Raw genomic sequence first — 21178 nt, 5'->3', positions numbered from 1 at the left:
ATGCAACACAAGCAGTCCACTGGGGTTGTTGCCCCCATGACCTCTGCGTCACTCTGGGGTTGTCAGCCCCTCTCAAAATGACAGGGAGGATCTTCAGAACCTGAGCCCGTGTTGGCAGGGAGTGGAGTTACATTCCTGTCAGGGTTGTCATTGTACATGTGACATGAGAAAGTGAGAAAAGGGGGCAAATTCTGCTGGAACATATATTTACATGTCATGAAAGTTGTTTATTAATTACACTTTGTGGGATTTTTTAATTTTTATTTTTATTTTTCTTCACAGTTAAAATTTGATGCAGCAAAATGTCAGCATGTTGTGGAGGCTTGACATGAAACCTCTACTGTTGCCTTCTGTAAATTAAATTTTATAGTCTGTCTTGTTGTCTGAGATGCAATGGCACAAACATCTGGCCCATAAATCTCAGGTGGTGCTGCAGAGTGCAGCTTGAGAAACCAGCTCTACCCATCCCTGATCAGCCATTAATCCAAATTTCCACACTTCCACACTGGCTCATTTACAGTTGGTTAGCCAGTAAGCTGTCCAGGAGTTTAGCTTGTGAATTGGAAAGCTATACTGCTGTACTATTTAATTAAGGACAGGCTAGTGCCTGTTGTGGAATGTCTGAGTTCATGGACCTTTTCTGAGCTGAAACGATGGCTTGGAGGTGGACTCGGCAGGCTGTACAACCAGTCAGTCAATCAGTGTGTGCATGTGTGTGTCCTGTTCTGCAGCTGTCTGTGAATAAATCCTTCTGTCACCAAAGGCACACAGACTTTTTTCACATAACTTGCTCATCAACTCTTTCCCAGCTGTACCTTACAGGTCTGAGGCTATTTTAGATTTCCTCCTATGGGGAAGAAAAAGATGTTTTGTTGCTTTTGTTTAGGATTCCTCAGGAGTTGCTGATTCACTGGAGTCATCTGCTCCTGTTACTGACACCTCTTGTCCTTCCTGTATCTCTCTTGTGGCTCCACCTCTCTTTTTTGTCTCATGTCTTTTTTGCATGCTGTTGTCGAAACAGATTGCTTGGGTAAAATACATACTCATGCAACACACACAATACATGTCCACTTACATACCAACAACACACGTGTTTACTTAAACCCAGTGACCTAATAGAAATAGCACTTGCTCTCCTTTTGCCACCCTCCTTTTCTTCTCCCTCCCTCTTTCCATCCCCAGGGTAGGTGGCTATGGCCCCCCCTTATAAACATAGTGATCTATAGGAGCCCTAGACCCAGACAGATTTTTGGCATGGCTGTGCAGGTAGCATTCCAGCACGGTTTGAGATCTTAGGGCCCTAGCCTCGTTAAAAGCCTGATTTATGCTCTACAGCTGGGCACAAAGGAACCTACAGGTTGGCTACCTTAATTAATATCACACTCGCTATTGCTTGGACCTATGCATGTTCCTGACACACCTCCGGAGAGAATAAGCGGAAGGGTCCACATGGTGTATTTTTAACAGGCCAGTGACAGCATGGGTATGTGCAGGACAAAACTGAATAGACACTGGTAGCTGTACTAAACATTAACTTAGTCCCAATGATTCCTATAAGAATTTACACTGCAGGAAAGTTAAATGTATCAGATAAAAATGCTGAATTTCCTTTCAGAGTAAAACGCCAGTGGGTGTAAACTTTCTGGAACCTAGTAGGTTCTATTGTCCACTATTTAACTCAGCCGTCAGGTTGCTCTACTGACCACATGTCTTCAATTAGTCGGCAGGAATCTGGTATGGTGAGCCTCGGAGATGAAGGATTGTGTGGAGCGTGGCCTGCCATTGCCAAGCATATGGCCTATTCATCTTATGTACTGTTATTGATGGTAAATGTTTCATGTTGGTATTAACTGGCTGCCTTCACCCTGTTTTAACCCTACAGTCTTCTTACTGGCCACCACAGCACAGAGTCATGTCATTGTAAATAGTAGGAATAAAAATTTTATCCTCCAATGAATAATCCAACCTTGAATCAGTTGATTTTCTAACCATTTGTATTTAGGGCATTTATCCAAAAGAACACATCATAAAGGCGTGCCCCTTTTGGTGTCAAGCCTTTAGGCTATATTTCTCACAGTATTCATGTGAAGTTATTGCACTGAGAAAAAGAATAGTGAAGGAAACATTCATAGGCTGCTTTGGATATGTGAGCACCTCCTTTCTTCCTGCTTCTGTCAGATTGTCTTGAAAAGGCTGAATTAGGGCTGAACAGGAGGCCATTTTGCAATTTTAATCAGGATTTGGAAAGCGTCTGGGTTGAAAAGTGTCCCAGTACTGTTTTCTCCTCGATGAATTAATAATGGAACTGGGAATGCAGGGTAGAATGAATAGAAGGTGGTGGGTTGGGGCACTAAGGTCCCACTGTTAGCAGCTGTGGTCTTATCACAAGATTAGTGCACTTCCTGCCAAAACTCTTACCAGTTATGACAATTTCATGTGCTTAAGTGATGATGTGTTAACTATTAAAAAATGTCAGTGGAGTTTTTTCATCTAAAACCCAAACCCCAATTGTGTGGGGTTGTGTGGAAATCACATGTCCCCAACATAACTCGATTGACTTTTAACTTCTCCACTGCTAAGGAAGATGGATTTTCTAGCTACATCTGACCCTAAGATACCCCTCAATCCAAAGAGTCCGGCTATTGATGCTTCCTTAACCACTCGAGAACCCTGTGCACAGTCACACACAACAGATGGGACGCGTGCTCAACCCTCAGCCTCCACAGCTTCAGGCCACGGGACACTCTAACACACTGGCCCTCTTGTTTTAAAGTGCCATGTCCCTCCACAATGCCTTGAGGCTCGTATGCATAACGAGCTGCTATGGTTGGCCCAAGCTCACATGCCCCGGTCCTCTAACCCCGAGGTGGTAGGACAGGGTGAAAAATAACTGCATGTTTAAAACAACCCTTGTTCACTGATATCTAAATGATGCAGCAAGCTTAAGAGGTTCTGGGACTACTGCAAGAGTGTTCAGAAACAAACAACTGAGGTCAATATAAGTAGCAACATGTTTCCTATCAGTTCCCTACTTATGCCTCAAAACAAAGCAAAACAAAAGAAAATGTAATCATAGAGGATTTGGATCTTTCAAACCATTACTTAGGCACAAAATAGCACCTGTTCACTACTTTTAGCAACTCTGATATTGTTGAATATCAGTTTCTCCCTTCCTGTTTTCATGTGTCTCATGTCCAACATCAGAAAGCCTCAGAGTATCTACACTTGCAGACACAGGACAGATGAATGGATTTGTAGATGTCACTGTCTCTTAATGAATGTGTATGTGATGACGAGAGATGTGTTGTGATGCAGGCATGTGTGTTACATCACTGTGTGTGTTAAAGGCCAAGGGTACAGTACTTTAGAGGTTAAAGAACAGGCTGAGAAAGAGCCATGTGCATGTGATTGTGAAAGACAGGCTCACTTTAACCTCTCTCAGTGCTGTCATCAGAGCGTGTTAAGGAAATAGGCTGATGGAAGGAGGAGTAACGAAGGAGTATGCAGGCTGCGGGAGGGACAGAGGGGGGATGACTCTATCCTCCAGACAGACTGAAGTGTTTACTCAGTCCAGACAGATTGTGTGTGTGTGTGTGTGTGTGTATGGTTCTGGGTGTGTGTCCGGACTTCGATTTACTCAGAGATACCCCGGCTGCAGGTCTCTGCCTGTAGATCAGGCAACGTCAAACCCTCACTGCCCATTTCTTTCTTTTAATCTTTTCTTCATCTCTCTCTCTCTCTCTCTCTCTCTCTCTTCAGTGTGCTCTAACTTTTCTCTCTCTCAGCAGCGTCTCAGTAGGCTCACTAGTGCCTCCTAACTTGTACTTAGTCTATTTCTTGTTTCGGCTCCTACATTTAATCTTTTAAAGTCCACTTTTTTATTGAACCCTAACCCAGAGCTAGGATTAGACTTATAACAAAAGAAGTGTAACACCCAAATAAATGTTAGGAACATCTTCTAGTTTCTGTGTTGAACATGTGCTGAAACACAACCCAGTTTAACCGTGGCTCAAATATAGCCCTGACCCTAAAATGGATCACCATTAACCTAGTGGATGTTATAAAACATGTATTATTTGCATGTATGACAGTGTGCATCGTTACACACATGCTGTCATGTGCTCTGTATAATTTGTCTCCAGTGCATCTAAATTTTATTCATTTGTTCCCCCAATATGTGATTGAAGACACAATGAATGAACTAAATAACAATATTTGGTATCACTTTCCAAAATTTTACCAACATGCAGCTTTTTCCTGTCCAGCGTATTGCATAAAACTTTAATCATGTTTACAAGAAAAGAGAGGGTGGCCACTCCTTCTCAAGTGTCAGTAAGCAAGACAGTTAATTTGTGCTTGATTCAAGGGAAATCCACCCATTCTACTTCTATATTCCAGCCTTTGTGCAGAAATCTATGTGTTTATCCTTCTTGAAGTTTTACAAGGAATTCTGTAAACAATTCACTGTAGGAAAAAAGCAAATGCTCCTCCTGTGTTTATTTTAGATATTGTAAAGTACATGTGACAAAGAGCAAGGCAGACATACAGTATGTTAACACATTTTAAATCTTAGTTATGAAGGTGAAGATACAATTCTGTGGTCATTTTTACATCATTATTGTCTTTCATTTCAGTCCTATTGATGGACTTACATTTGTAATTCCTGCTCTGTTTTTCCTAAATGTTACACCTCCTAAACTTGAAAGCTCTAATAGATATTGTTTAATGCAAATACATATTTTTGTTAGTGTCTGATGTACAGTAGCTCAGAATATTCACCAGTAAAGGGGTTTTTCACAAGCTGTGCCTCAGAAGTGATTGAAATGCAAACTTCAAATCTTCATAGCCTTTTTCTGATGCATACTGTGCTGGTTTGCCCATTTCCCTGCTTGTCTGTGAAGACTGAAGAGGGAGGAAGCATGGAGGTCACACACAGGGCCCTGTATGCTCTGGTGAAGCCGAATCTTGTCCTGGCAAATGGTATGCAGGCTCATAACGCGCTCGACTCGTCCAATAGCCAGAGACGAAACAGTTTTGACAGTGTCGAATGCCTTGCCCTGGGGGCCTTATCATCCTCTGCTGCTTGCTTGCCTCCCTCCCGTTTCTCCTCTCCTGATACTATCTATCTGGAGATTTATGCAGAAATGCGCAGCTAGTCGACCTCCCTGGTCCCTCTCCATCCTTTCTGCAGGGACGCCAGGCTGTCATAAGCTGAGCTATGCAGAGATAGTGAAGCTCAGGCTGCTGGCCTCATGTCTCATGGAGGCTATCTTGTCTGTGCACTTCAAACAGGAATGATGCTTGCAAGGAAAGACAGCAGCTGTACTCATCTGAATGTTGCAGCCTGTCCTTGTAATCTCTTACATTCAACTCTACTGTGCTGTATTGAATATTGTTCTCCTCTGTTGTATTCTATGTTAACATATTTTATTCCACGGTTCCATCCCTAAGCTGTAGTTTATAGAGATGTGTCTTTTCTTTGACGGAACACTTTTCACATTTCCCCTCTGAAGTGCTAAGAGACTCCTTGCCCATCTGGGATATTGCCCGAGTCCAAAAATACTCCTGCTTGATTAAGTCTTCTTATGTACCTGGATATGTGTGCTTAAACTGACACTTGGCAGTTTGCAGCTTCTTTGATTCCACTCCTTTATTTAATACCTACTTCACTGAGTATTAGCATTTGTTGACTGTGGTTTGATCCTGTGAAGTGGATCCCAACTCAATAAATAATCTCTGCGGATGCTTACATAAGCGATGGTCCATTTAATTAGACTGGTTAAGCATAGATGCCCAGAGGTCTTTTCACTGTACCATTAGAGTTAGGATGAGAAACAACAGTGTGCGGCCTCCCCACTGTTGCTGGTAAGCAGAGAGCAAATAATGATCTGCATCTGAGACACGCCTGGCCCAGCTTATTATAAGGTCTGCCGGACAGAGCCGCACCCAAGCACGAAGCTGTCCAGCTGGGTTTAGTTGGAATGGATGAATGGATGGATAGACAGAGGCATACTGAGAGAGAGACAGAAAGATTGATAGATGGATGGATGGATGGGTGGGTGAATGGTCAGTTCAAAAACAGTTCAACTGAGAAAAGATCAAACAGCAGTAAGATTACACATGGAGAGAGAGGTTAGTACAATGCTAATTTAAAAATGATTTTAAGCGTATTATGTACAAATGTTCACAGACAGAGTCACAAATCCATGCAGAGAAGGATGCAGTCACATGGTCAGACTTGCTGACAAAATGCTTGCCTGCCCATTAGAGATCACACTCAACACACACATGCAGAAGCACATGCATATCAAGAATACATTACATTCCCCTCTACACACACAAACATTGCTTGTCTATTGTGTATGGTGCGTGCATTCATTAGCTCCTGTGTGAGTGCCATCTGTCCATAATGGTTTCTTAGTGGCTCAGAAAGACGCCTCAGTTCCACTGTTGCTCTTATCAACTTTCAGGAGAAGGAGAAGGGGAAAGGAAAGGTAAGAAGTGTGAAAGTCTGATTGGAGACAAAGCCACAGCCAGCAGATTACTTTATACTGGGCACAGACCCTCAAAGACGACCATACATCTTTATCTGGAGATCTGCCCCCCACCCCCACCTACCCCAACTTGTTCATGCCAGCTGGGTTTTCTTCTCCCAGTCTACCTCCCTCTTTCCCCTCTTTTCTCACTGCCTCTTTCTATGCCTCCCTCACTATTTTTTTTCTCTCTCTCCAAATGGTGTAGTGGTTAGCGGTCAGCTTCAACTTCTACCAATTGTGTAATGTGTGACTCCCAACGCTGCGCTTACAGGCCCTGGGCCACTTCAGACTGGCAGAGGGCTGGGATTTAGGCCTGCTCTATTTGCTGGCTGGCTCTCTGTTTAGTAAACCGTATTTCCTGCATCCGGCTTTGTCTCAAGAACAAGTGTTGGTCAAACAAACCTTTTGTCTGTGGCCAGTGGCTTAGCACACCACAACGAGTCTGCCCAGGACAAAGAAGGGAGTGTATGAGCCTGGGTTTGTGTGATCGTGGCAGAAAGAAAAAAAAAAAAAAGACAAACAGATAGATAAAGGAATAAGGAGGAAGGTCAAGGCCAGCCAGCTGCTCTTTAAGATATTTGAAAAACATATATGTTGGAACTGATAGATCAGCTTGATAATCAACATTAAGTTAAAAAGAAGTTTGGAATATTTAAAATAGACATTCCATGAGACTCATCTACCTCCATACCTTCTCCAACCTCTGCTTTCCTGTTTCACCCTTCACCCCTGCCCATTCCCTGACTATGAATACCCTAATGATATAAACAGAGTGGTAATCACATTAACGGCAGTTACGGCTGAGGCATTCTTAAGAGGCACTGTATTGACAATCCTCCATCTTCCCAAGGCACTCACTCCAACACCAATAAACACTTATGAATATTGGCAAAGACCTGCTATTAGCATAATCACTTTTCAGGTGTGTGTGTGTGAGTGCTCCCAAAGCCAAGGCAACTGATAACTTTGTGAAATGACGGTGACTTGCTGTGTCCCCTGTGTCTCTGCCTCTGTGCCTTCCTCCTCCGCCTTCTCCTTTTGGAAGGCCTGCAAGCTAATCCTGTTAGCTTGTTCCTCCATTAGCTAAATGACCAATATCAGTGAGAGCTGCATGGTCACACCAGGACAGTCTGATTCCAGTTGGTCAAGGACAAAGCAACAAAATTGGAGGTCAAGCCGAGTCGGCTAACTTTTAGATATGTGGAAGAAGTTTTAGGTGTGGTAGATTTATGGTATGTTCAATTGTGAGATGAGGGGAGGAAGAAACAGATGGCAATGTGGTGTTTGTTGTTTTGTTTATTTGTGGTGGTGTTGGGACTGATGGGATGAGGAGGGAAGAGGGTGGTGTGGTTACTCTGTGTGGGTGTAACACTGGGTTTCGGAGGTTGGCAATTTGTATGAGCAAATTGTACATGATGATGGCTCAAATTCGTAGATTTTCTGTGTGTATTCGTTCATCTGGTCACAGCTGTTGCATAGGACGATGAATATGGTGTCGGTGGTCACAGATGACAGTGTTTGTTGTTTAAGGCACCATTATTTCCCTTCTGCCCTCGCTTCAGTTGGCCTTGTGCTTTTTGCATGTGCCCTAGATCATTTTCACTCTCTGATAGCAGTGCACTGTGTGCGTTAGACACCATAATAGCCTCCCTTTGCTTTGTGTTGCAGTAAGCTGAAATGGCTTTGAAGGAATTACTAACCCATTATTTTTCTTCCTTATATTTGTCCTCTAAGTTCTACCTCCTTGTTTTTTCTTATTATCATCTTTATTCTCTTCCTCTCTTGAAGAAGAATCCCCCAAATCTCTCTCTCTCTCTTTTTCTTCTTACCTCTGACTTTCTCTCCCCCAAAGTCCCCTCTTTCAGCCCTTGCCATGAAATGGCAGCTAAGGGGTTGTCAGTGTGGTTTCTCCTCTCTCCTGATCCTATTTCAAAGGGACCTGAAGATCCAGCATTAGCCCCAGCTCTCCTCCTCTCCAATCCTAACTCACCACAGACTTAGAGGAACTGAAAGGAGAGAAACAGATGAAGAAAGCAAGGGAGAATTCTCCGTTATTCCATTAGAGGACAGACTCGTTTATAAGATCATCCCTTTTCCCTTGCACATGTCTGTGCTCTTCTATAGAAAAAAAAAACCCTCAAGGCCATCAAACAGCTTGTCAGAATGTCTTCTTGCCTTTTGAAAAACTGTCTTTCCATCCCCTTGAGGACAGCTATTATGGACAACAGCGGGTTTATTTAGATATCTTCTCTGCCATTGTTGTAAATCTGGGCATGCTTTGGACTGGTTTGTAGATGCCCATCAATGTGTCCACTGTCTGGATTGGAGTAACAATTATCTCTGCTGCTTGTGGCATGAGCACAGTTAGTCATATACCCATAGAAGAACTGATTGTATAGAACGAGACATGATGTTTTTGATACATAAGAAAATGAATTGACTACTGGCTTTGAAGTGTTGTTTTGTGGCTCTTGTGTCCTTCAAATATGTGGTAGGTTGTCATTAGGAAATGTCCCCTTCACGCCACACTTCTTTCACTTCTTCGTTCCCTTCCATTTTTCCCTGCCTCTTTCCTTTTCTCTCATAATCCCTCAGTGCTTTCTTTCCTCTGATGGACATGGCTGTGTCTCAGAGGAGAAGACGACATTCGAGCCAACCCCCCCACCCCACCAATCTCTCGCTTGTCCTTCACAACAGGAGAATATTCATCTCTTTTGCACCTCATGCATACACACTCTATTTTTGCAAAATAAGACAAGGTTGAGGAAGTGTGTACAGGCTGCAAATCTAAGCAAAATGAACAGGAGAGGCCAGGTTATTGCAATTGTTTTACGAGTAATATGGGAGTCTCTATTTAAAGCTATAAAAACACATACATAATCAGGAAACATACATAGAGCTAAAGCCAATGTAATGGGCACATTTTATTTGTGCTTATGAGAGAGAAAGGGAGAGCAAAAACGTGTATGGGCAAATGGCTTTTTTATGATGGAAAAATTCCATAGTGGGTCAAAGCCCCTTGCAGGTGGCAGCAATTAACTGTAATTTTTGCAGATTGTAATGATCCATAATTTACCAGTATACCCCCCTTCCAACTCTTTTCAGTCAAGAGAAAAAGGTTTGCGTGGAGGTTTGATTGGGTGCACATTTTATGCCTTGTTCTGGTCTTTAAGTAAGATTGTTCAGAGGGGGCCGCGATGGCCATAGACACAAGATAGACAGGAAAACCAGAAAACACAGGACTTTTCCACAGTGCTCATCCACAGCATCTTTCCTTTCTTTCTGCAGACGTCTTCTCTTTCTGCCCCCTTTTCACCCCTTTGTCTCTTAGCCACAGCAAGCTTAAAACATGCAAGGCTGTCCATCCACCATCTTAGGGATTGTTCATTCTGGCAATCACACACAACCGGCCTATCTTCCTCTCTTTACTTCCTCCGTGGTTCTCCCTCTCCAGCGCTGTACTGCCATAGTTCTGGGTTCGGTGTCTACAGATGTCTTCAGAAAAATGCCCTCCAGTTAAAAAAGAAAAAAAGAGAAGAAAGGATAAGAAAGCCAGAAGATGAAAGAGGGAGCACATTTGCAAGTGGCGGATGCTTCTTATTTTGCATATCTCTCACTTCTGCTTTCCCCTTCTTCTCCTTTTCTATTCACCTGAGAGGATTTAAATAAATCCATAAGGCATGAAATATCAGAAATAGAAAAGTAATGCATGAAATGCATTTTTATAGGACACACCCCACCCACACACAAAAACACAGACAATTTTCCGTTTTGCTTGCTGTTAATGTGTTTTTTTGTGATAAATGCTGGTACCATTTATTAACATGTGACCTCTTATTTGTATTCAGCGTTAATATGCAGCATCAGATACATGTCCCACTTTAGCCTTGCTAATTCTGTAAACAAGGCATTGGAGGGGCGATGAGTGTGTTTAATGAGATTAGGCGTGCATTGTCAGGCAAATCTCGGGTCACTGTGTAAGAGCTATTGAAAGTCAATTATTATTTGAAATATTCCTATGCCTTCACCACTGTCTAAATTGTGTATTTGCCTCGTGAGATTTCTCTTATTATCATTTTTTATTCATTCTTTTGTTAAGCGCACCCCGACTAGAAGTGGTTACTGGTTTGTAAAAGCCGGTTAAATGCACATTGAGTCTTTTGTACATGTGATATTTCAGGATCTTAGACTTTAAAATTAGCTGTGTTTTACTGCATTAGAAATTGTTTTCATCAAAATTAATAATGCAATTTGAAAATTAGAACGATACTTTCTAAACTTTACCTAAGTCAAATTACTATCAATGCAATAAACTCAGAGCAAGAAAGGAGTTAGAAAAGAAAGGAAAATGGCACTGCACTCAAGTTTAAAAATTAAATGGGTTTCTGGTCAGTTTTACAAAATTAAAAAAATAAAAGATATTTTTGGTTACATAACTTCGAGTTTAAATAGATTTTTCTTAAGTTGATATTAAAGTGTTTAAAGTGTTTAATGTCCAAATCAACTCACAGTTATTTTTGTGTGTGTGTTCTTTTTTTATCAGATAAAGATGAGCCCAGCAGTTACACCTGTACCACATGCAAGCAGCCCTTCACCAGTGCCTGGTTCCTGCTTCAGCATGCCCAGAACACCCATGGTTTCCGCATCTACCTGGAGAGTGAGCCTGGCAGCCCCCTTACCCCCCGAGTGGCTACAGCTCCTGGAATGGGGGGTGACTGTGCCTCATCCCAACCTCCAATGCATGCTGTTCACTTAGCTGATGGCAGTCCTTACAGCCTCTTGAGGATGCCCGGTTCTGGGTCTGGTCGGGATTCAGCGTCTACACCTCGTGAAGGGCGCTATCCCAGAACGCCACCTCTGTTCAGCCCACCACCACGGCATCATCTCAGTCCTGATGACTTGGCACTAGCAACCCATCATCCCAGCGCCTTTGACAGAGTCATGAGACTTAACTCAGTGCCACTTGACCCCCCATCCAGCATGGACTTCTCCAGACGTCTACGTGAGCTGGCTGGGAATGCCACTGGAGCATCCCCGCCTCTCTCCCCTAATAGGCCCAACCCTATGCAACGGCTGATGCAGCCATTCCAACCAGGTTCTAAGCCTCCATTTTCAGCTACGTCCCCTCTATCCACCTCTCAGTCTCCTTCTGGCTCACACTCCACCCCTAATCCTGCATCCAACGCTGTTCAACCAGGCACACCTCTCAAGGCTAAGTCTTGTGAGTTCTGCGGGAAGACTTTCAAATTCCAGAGTAACCTAATTGTTCACCGACGTAGCCACACAGGGGAAAAACCATTCAAGTGTCACCTGTGTAACCATGCCTGCACCCAAGCCAGCAAACTGAAACGGCACATGAAGACACACTGTCAGAACAAGTCGTTAGTGCTTAATGCAAAGTCAGATGACGGCCTCTCAACTGCAAGCTCACCCGAGCCTGGCACCAGTGAGCTGATGAACAGTGCTACAGATGCTCTCAAGTCTGTGGTAGCAAAGTTCAAGAGTGAGAATAATGGTCTTATGCCTGAGAATGGAGAGGAAGAGGAGGAAGATGAGGAGGAGGAGGAAGATGATGATGAAGAGGAGGAGGAAGAAGAAGAGGAAGAGGAGGAGGAGATGGGAGAGGAGGAGGAAATGGAGAGTAAGCCTGGAGTTGGAGAAGAAGATGGAATGAATGACTATCGTTTCAGCCTGCGACTAGAAGGGGCCCGGCACCACCAGAACAGCGAGGCCCTACACCCACACCGCCGCAACTCATCCCGGGATCCTGGTGATGAGGATTCAGCCATGGAATCAGACCGGGCAGACGATGGGACCACAACTACCATGAATGGACTGGGACCTCTCTCCACTGACAATATGTCAAGGAAACTGTTGGGTGGAGGAGTGAGCCCTGGCTCCCTCAGTCCTTTGTCAAAGCGTATCAAGGTGGAGAAGGACCTCGACCCTCCCACACCCACCATCCCAAACACAGAAAACGTCTACTCTCAGTGGCTAGCTGGCTACGCTGCCTCACGACAACTCAAAGACCCTTTCCTAAACTTTTCAGGTGGGGACTCCAGACAATCGCCCTTTGCCTCTTCATCTGAGCACTCATCGGAGAACGGCAGCTTGCGGTTCTCTACTCCACCTGGTGAGCTGGATGGGGAACGTGCGCCTTCGGGACGTAGTGGCACCGGCAGTGGGGCCAGCACTCCCCACGGTGGAAGTGGAAATGGCAGGCCAAGTTCTAAGGACGGCCGCCGCAGTGACACTTGTGAGTTTTGTGGCAAGGTGTTTAAGAACTGCAGCAACTTGACAGTGCACAGACGCAGTCACACTGGAGAGCGGCCCTATAAGTGTGAGCTGTGCAGCTATGCCTGTGCTCAGAGCTCTAAGCTCACCCGCCACATGAAGACCCATGGACAGATGGGCAAGGACGTGTACAAATGTGAAATCTGCCACATGCCTTTCAGTGTATACAGCACTCTGGAGAAACACATGAAGAAGTGGCACAGTGACCGCCCTCTGGCTAATGACATTAAGTCTGAGTAGGCAAAGAGTAGCATGCTGGCAGCTCTCTCTCACCTCCCCTGGCTAAAAAGTGACCCTTGCTAACTAGCCAATAAGTGAGGGGAAAGGACAACAGGGTTAAACACCAGTACACAGTACATCCCTGTTATCCCCGTTTGGAAAAGCTGAATGCATGATCCATCAATGGGGCAATACTATTGCATCAAACGCAAACTTTTTGAGCCTTTCTATTGTGCAATAATTTACATGTTTTGTATTTTTTGTAACTGGACAGCATGCTCGGTGTGTTTTGGCTACTTAGAGAGAAAATTGTCCTTGGCTGGTGGGTTTGGTTGTTGTAGTGTTGCTGTTGATACTTTGATTTCTTCAACAAAAAAGTTAGTTATGAGAACCCATGCTGCATACAGTGCATACTGTTTTACATATCATGTACAGTTTTGTGTTCCAGCATAGTGGACAGTGTCATATTATCAAAACATCAAGACAAGCAGGGTCACACTAAACACATGGTCTTTGTGAAAGATTTTCCATGCAAGATTGAGAGAAGAGATATATACCTATATATATTAAATTGGGCTGCCTATGAAATGCTAGGCACTGGCGCCATGAAATATTTCTTTTAAAAAACAGCAATGAAATTAACAATATGGTGTGAAATGACAACAAAGAGTGCCTTGGATATTTTAACGGAATTAGTTCATCCCTTTTTGCTATAAGCTCTGAGTTTCTGCTATAGAAGGTTACAGGACATTTTTGTGCACATGTGAAATGAGCAGGTCCTTGCATCAAGCACCTGTAAGACCCTGTCACATTGTGACTTAGCAGAGCGTAAGGAACCAGGTGAAACTAAAACAGAAAATTATTTGTGTCTCTGGTAAATCATTTATCTGCCTGATTCATGTGTATTGTTATTCTCCAGATTCTGTTTGCTGGCATGTTACATGCTAAAAAGGAGTAGGAGTTTGATTTGTAGATTTTTGGTTTAGGGATTTTATTTCTCTGGTACTCATGTACCATTCTTAGAGGGTACTCTGAACAGTCGTTTTAACCAACCTGAAGCTCTTACTTTTCTGGAGTGGTTTTTTTTTTTTTTTTTTTTTTTTGGAAATTAAAAATTTGCAGGTTTTGTTTTGTAAGTAGCACAGTTATGTCAGTTTTGTGTCAACCAGTCCGGCAGTGTAGCCAGCAGTCACTTGAAGATCACAGAGTGGGTTTCATTTGCAGGCAGATTTTGTTTGAGTGGGGGATGGTGAAAGGTTGGGGTGTGGGCTGGGAGGGTGTAGATGGTTGTGGGTCAGAGTGGGGGTTGTTGAGTGGGTTGACCAGGTGTCTCTACAATTCAAGTGTTTATGCCCATATAGCGCTTATTGTCTTTACTGCGTTAGATATTAGAAACCTTAAGTAACCTGAAACCTTTTAATTAACTCATATTGGAAAAGCTCTTAAACAGAAGTCCAAATGAAATGTCAAGAATGGTCCCTTTGATGCAGCGTTTTAACAATAATATCACATTTTGTGTTCTTTTGAGAACACTGTTCTTTTGAGTTACACTATTCTAGACCTCATTGTGATAGCAGATTTTTTTTTTATCTCCATCCCCATCATTGTTGATGATATAGCACTTGTCACTCTGCCTTGGATTCTGTATCTGTCTCTCTAATCGGAGGTACAGTTGGTTGAGTATAAAATGGACCAGATTTCAGATCTGGTACTTAATACGTGCACTGTTCAATTTTCCCAGTTTACAGTTGGACACTCAAGGGAAAACTTGCTCTTATGCTGACAGATTAGTGTGGTGTCATTGCTTTTGCATTAAAAAAACAAAAGAAAAAAAAAAAAAAGGAAAAAAGAGAGTTCAAACTGTTGCCAGCCATGTCTCCTCCTGAGAACTAAACATCGGTTTGGCTCATGAGGGTATCAATGCAGGAACAGCCATAGAAATATCCTGCTTCATACCAACTATAGAAATATACTGCTCAGAACAGAAAGATTAAAAAAAATCTACAAATTTGACTTTAAAAAGATAAGTAAATTGTGTTGTTGATTTTTTAAGTAACACTTCAGTATCTTTAGGGGGAGAACCTTATTTAAATTTGTTTTTTTTTTTTTTTTTTTTTTTATTGTTTATTGGTGTTTCTCTTTCCTGTCTTGGTGAAATCCGAGACTTGATCACTATGTAATGAATTGTAATGAACATGTCTCTCATCTTTTTTGCCTTTACTATACACAAGTCTTCAGGTTGAACAAAAATTTGCATTGCATTTGGGAGAGATTTATGATATATAAATATATAGAGAGAACTTAAACACATAGGAAAATGCACACTCATGTAAGTTCCTATGTTCAAAACACATTTATGGTCTACTTTTTTCCTGTATTTAGAATGGTATTTGAAATTAATGTTCACTTAGTGTAGGCACTTATAGTATTTATGTTGGAGCCTGTATTTTTTAACTGTTTTGCCTGTACTCTTTAAAGGTTTCAATGTACCCTTTTTTCTGTAGTGAAAAAAAAAAAATCCCAACAAGCTGCCACCGTATATTTTCTTAATTTGGCAGGATAATATAGTGTGAATAATTTGTATGCTTGAAAATAAGTATGTTTTTGAAAAATAAAAAGTTGTGGTGTTCCTCAAGGGTGAGAGGTCATGTAATGGCCTTTTCAGGCAGTCCCGCTGGAGTGACCACAATGAGGTAAAAACAGGTGGTTGTACATATCTTTTTAGTTTGTTTTATATATTTTTCTGTCCTGCCATTTTATATGCAGTAATACAAGCTATTGTTGGGTTTTCTTGGTAGCCAACTTTTTACTGTCCTTTAACATGTACCACCTGAAAACATTCCAGCCGTTTTGACCTTTTGTCATATGCAATCAATCCAACATCAATCTGAAAAGCATGTTATTTTGCTACAGTTTTTTTTTTTTATTTACCTTTTGTTTTTTCATTGCCAAAAGAACCATGGTGCTTTCTAATTTAAATATGGTACATCTCATATGCAAGGCATATTCTAAATATAGCTGAAATCATAAAAAGAAAAAAAAACAACAACACACATTTGGTACATGTTATCATTGTTGATAGTATTGAGGTACAGTTAAATTTTCAGCCTGATTTCATGCTGTTTTGTTTTTACTATCAAGCTATTTGTTCTGAATTCAACTTGAAGTTGACTTGAGCATTGGTCAACATTATTTATTATGAATATACACACTTGCTCTGTTCTGAACAGAGTCACGGCTAAACAGATCAGTTCATCCACTCCCTCCTGTTAAATTCTGATGGCTTAATTTTTTGTGTGATGACCAAAGGTCATTGACCAAGAGTTATTAGTTGTTGCTCGACTTACAGATTTTATTGCTGTTATTTTTCAGTTATGGAAATGCCACTCTATTTTCAGCTGTTGTCTGCATTATTCTCTTCACTCAGCCATTTTGTCTTGAAAAAAAATAAAAAGTATTACATACATATCTGGAAGTGATGCTTTTCTTTTTGTTGACACATACACAGCTGGTGTATGTGTTTAGATGTATGATGCCCAGGTGTATTTGCTTTTCTGAGAGTGAGTCACCAACTGATGGAATAGAGGTTTACCACCACATTCCTCAGGGCTTCTCAGGTCAGCTAGGAATCTTTATTATATCTACATGGACCCTCCCATGTCTTCCTGTCTCTCCTTTTTTTCTTTGACTGTCCTTTCCCATTTTATTTGTTTTATGTCTTCAATTGTGTGTTTCTCAATATTCTCCCGTGTTCAGATCTCTCTCTTTTTTTCCGACCTCTCCCTCCCCTGTTTCCTCGTCTCTTTGCCGAAGCACTGGAGGGCAACGTGACAGACTAATCGCTCTCCTTGTCCGAGCCTGGCGCTGTTTGCCTAGCAGGGCCAGATTAAAGTTCACAGATAGAGAGAGGTTCCTGCTTAGGCCAGGTGTTGACAGTTAAGATAAAGCAGAGTCGCAAGGAAGTGGCGGTGGTTGGGTGGGTGTTGGGAAAGAGGAATTGTTAGCGTGTGTGTTCTTGCACATATACACACTTATAATGTTCAAGAGGGTGGTTACCCCCCCCCCCATCTCCGATCTCCCAAGTTCAATGTCAAGAGAGCAACAATGCCTGCCCACAAATCCCGCCACCAAACAACCCATGCATAGCAGACATACTTTTCCCATAGCAGACCGTTGGCCCTTGCCTACCGTCCCCTGCCCCCTTCCTCCTCTTTCTTGTGTAGACATATGTCCTTAACTCATAAAGGCAACAGTCACAGCTCTTTGACTGAATAGAGAGTCTTTACACAAGGTTGTCATGTGTTGAATAATTCCTGAAATGTTCAAAATGTTGCCGGAGTAGTTATCCTTGTGTTTTTCTCCTTTTGTAAAACAAGACGTAGGAGAAAAAGTGTTATTTTTGTTACCCTAATTTCTGGTTTGTCTTAGGGGGATACACAGATCCTCAGTTGAAGGGCAAGAATTTATTACTTCATTATGCTAATCGAAACTAGTTCTCAAACACACTTGGAAAGATAAAGATTCCCCCTCCTTCTTTTGCGTTCCCTTCCTCCCCTTTTTCACCTCTCTCTCTGTCCTGACTTGTCCGGGTGTTTAAAGCAGGGGAGGCCTCCCAGGCATAGCTGGGGAAATCCTGTCCAGGAGAGAGTCGCCGCGTTGAATTGACTCTCTAATCCTGCTAATATACCCCTTCTCCCTGTCTGCTGTGCTCCCTCAATTTCACTTCTTTCCTCCTTTTCTCCTTCATTTTCTTTCTCCTCACACCAACTGTCAGTGGATCATCTCTCTTTGTCTCTTCTATCTTTCCTATTTTCATTCCCTATTTTATGTTCACTGGCCAGACTCTGTTTGTCCATTTCCTTTCCTTCTTGCTTCTGTTTCAGATTTTTTTTTTCTTTTGCCCATGCAACTTTCACGAGCGTCAGTGAGTAGAAGAAGGCTGAAGAGCAGAGTTGGAGAGGCAGACTGCAGCTGTGCTGTGATACAGTGAAGAGGGGGCCTCGTCCGGGCTCTTTGGAACAATATAAAAGCACTAATCACCCAGGACAGCTGACACCCAGTGCCTCACACATATACACACTGTGCTACACACACACACGCGCACACACACACACACACACTCACAAAGATCTGAGGATTGCTTGTATAGGGTGGAAGGAGAGGAGCTCTGCCCAGACAAGACTTACAGGTCTGGCCTGGCTGGAAAACAAAGTCTGTGTTTTGTCTATGGGCAGCAACGCTTCAGGGCTGAAAGTGCTCTCTCACAAACATGCACATCCCCACATACAGTACATCTATGCACGCACATGCTCTTACCTACTGTAAAACACACATGCATGCACACATGACTGCCAAAACTTAAAAAGCAGTTAAGCACACAGGCAAACCTTCCCTCATGCACATTTGTAGACAGACAGAATCAAACACACATGCTAATGCTGGAGCACAAACCACATAATGGACTGGGTGCATGCACACTCAAACACACACACACACACACACACACACACACACACGTGTGTACACAAAAGTGTCTTCGGGAATGTGACCTTTTCCCAAAAGCCTCCCTTTCCTGCCCCAGCTCCCCTCCCCCTCTGGCTCTGTGAAGACTGAAGGGGTCAAGGGTCAGGTTTTGGGGGACTGGAGATTAGGTTTCACATGACTGAGCACCTTTGTTGGGGCAGGCCAGCAAAAAGGAAACGTCCAGGAGGGTAGCTGTGTCTGTCTGAGGAAAGAGAGAGAGGGGGAAGGGAGAAAAGAGGGACAGGGCGATGGATAGTAGGACACAGCTGAAGTTGAAGTTTGTTCAGGTTCAGACGACTGAAGTTGAAGTGCAAGAATAAAAAGAAAAGTGATTGGAAGCAAACAATCCAGATAAGACAAACTGGGGCTAAGAGTGAGAAAATGTAAGAACATGAAAGAGCAAACCAGAATAACCTCACTTGCATTCTTCCTCCTATGACTCTGCTCACTTTTCTCCTTACACCTCTCGCTTTTCCTTACTCCATCTCCTTCCCTTTTCTTTCTCTGGCCATGTGGCTTCTGTGTGGGGTTGTGGCCAGCCAGTGTCCTTAGTGCCTGCTGGCTGCGCTGATCTCCCCCATGACCACACAGCAAGAAGAAAGCACCAGCCAAAATAGTAAACTGGATCACAGCAGAATCCCCCCTCCCCTTCCTCCTCCTCCACCCCCTTCACAACATCTGAGTAGTAGTCTGCCCGCTAGACAATGTGTGCAGTAACTGGCAGTGAAAATCTTGGCAGAGACCCGGATTACCTCGCTTGTGAAGTATTGCTTTAAATGTCTGTGTGTATGTGTGTGTGTGTGTGTGTGTGTGTGTGTTTTCTACTTCTAAAACCTAGGGAGAAGTATTTTAACGATGTGCAACAGTCTCAACTAAAAGAGTCACAGAGGTGGAATTGGTATTGCTGATGGTTTCCAGATAAGGTGAAAACTCTGACCCCTGAGTGAAAAAGGACAGAGGCTAAGAGGTGATGGGGGAGGAATGTTAAAATACTGTGTCGATCATAATTGAGTAGATTCAGTCATAAGCCTTAAGGTTTTGCCATTATCACTAACCTTTTGGACACCTGACATTTCTAATAACTCTGCTGCATATTACTTACATCCAGTGCCATGTGTGTTTGTGCTGTGTGTGTGCACACTAATACATAAGGACCAGGCTTGTATAGGTCAGCACTATTCAGTGAAAGCTGCACTGTACAGTATCAGTGTGTGGTTGGTCTATCGCTGAAGGGGTTTCCTTTGGCACACTGCAGGGGTGGCTCATTCCAGAGCATGGGTGGCTGAGGGGAGGGTAAGGGGTTGAGGTAGGTGGAGCAGGGCAGGGGCAGTAGATTCCAGAGACGGACTGATCTGACCTTGAACTGTGGGGCGTGAAGCTGAGAGTGGCACCGCGCTGTAACAGCCTCAGCGCCCGGCCACTGCAGTCAAATGTCCATGTGTGGGTGTCAGGGTTTGTTACATGTGCACGGATAAACCTACACACAAGGGTCACATGGTCATGCATATGTTGAAATAGGGTTGGTCTACTGTATGCTTATGCTCATGTTTGTGTGGAGGTGTGCTCTCCAGGTGCAACACTGCTGGTAGAATTTATACGACCAGTAAAACAGGGTCATATTGTCAGTACCCTCTGACTTGTATCTGCTTTTCAGTGCACCTGCATGTGTGTCTATGTGTGCATGCTCTACACAGTGTGTGCAGGGGGAGACAGTAGGGCGCCTGTTTACTGTCCTGTGAATAAAGAGGCAAAGTTCATCCTCTGGTCGCTTTATGCCACTATATTTCAGTGTCAGTTAAGGCTAGATAATAACTCAGCAAATATGTGATTTATAGCTTGTAAACTATGTCATCTGTAACAGTTGGGATTTTGAGAATGATTGATTTTGGCTGATATTTCTCTTAAATATATGGAACTGTCCCTTGTCTGAAACTCTTGCCATACTTTACCTGTCATTGTATCCAGGACTGAATATAGCTTTGACATTAAGGTCAAGGTGTAGAGAGGTTTTTTTCAGTGGCTTTAAATCACATATTTACTTCCACGAAGGAGGTTACATGATCACACCTGGTTTTTCTGTTCATCTGTGCTCAGAATTACACAAATATAGATTAGTGCACAGGCTGAGGACAAAACCCCAGCATGTTGGTGCAGATTCATAAAAAAAATCTACAACTGCTTTTGTTTCATTTTTGCACTGATGACTAATTTAGAACTCGGATTGGTGTAAACCACTGTCAGAAATTAATATGAAGGAGGAGCTCATAATTTGTGGTATTATTTGAGGTTTAATAATATCGCAATACATGAAAAAGGGTGGAGGTTTGAGCTCTCTGACTGCTCCTCTACAACCATTTTGTTAATAAATCAAAATAGGATTCAGCTGTCGATTATTTATTTCCTGACAGTGGAAATGGCTTTGAAACCGTCTCAGAACCATCACCTAAGATAATATATTTGCACTGGGCATATATATATATATATATATATATATATATATATATATATAAAGAAATATAAAACTAGAAGGAAAGGGGAGGATGTCATTAGAGAATGTTCTCTATGAATGACCTTGTTTGGAGGTGGGCATGATGAATCAGCAGGTA

At 42.7% G+C, this 21178-nt stretch overlaps 1 protein-coding gene across 1 annotated transcript in view; it reads left to right on the top strand.

Moving 5' to 3' along the window:
- The window catches only part of LOC115427688 (B-cell lymphoma/leukemia 11A-like), a 33851-nt gene extending 17725 nt beyond the window's left edge, over positions 1–16126 (top strand). The window contains exon 3 of the mRNA XM_030146350.1: positions 11080–16126. Within this exon, the coding sequence (XP_030002210.1) occupies positions 11080–13070 (1991 nt within the window). The 3' untranslated portion in view covers positions 13071–16126. The remainder of the gene's footprint in view (positions 1–11079) is intronic.
- Positions 16127–21178: the final 5052 nt, after the last annotated feature.

Source organism: Sphaeramia orbicularis, chromosome 1 (assembly GCF_902148855.1).
Source record: "Sphaeramia orbicularis chromosome 1, fSphaOr1.1, whole genome shotgun sequence".
Classification (NCBI taxonomy): domain Eukaryota; kingdom Metazoa; phylum Chordata; class Actinopteri; order Kurtiformes; family Apogonidae; genus Sphaeramia; species Sphaeramia orbicularis.
Note: the sequence above shows the minus strand (reverse complement) of the source record. Positions and strands in the feature narration are given on the sequence as shown.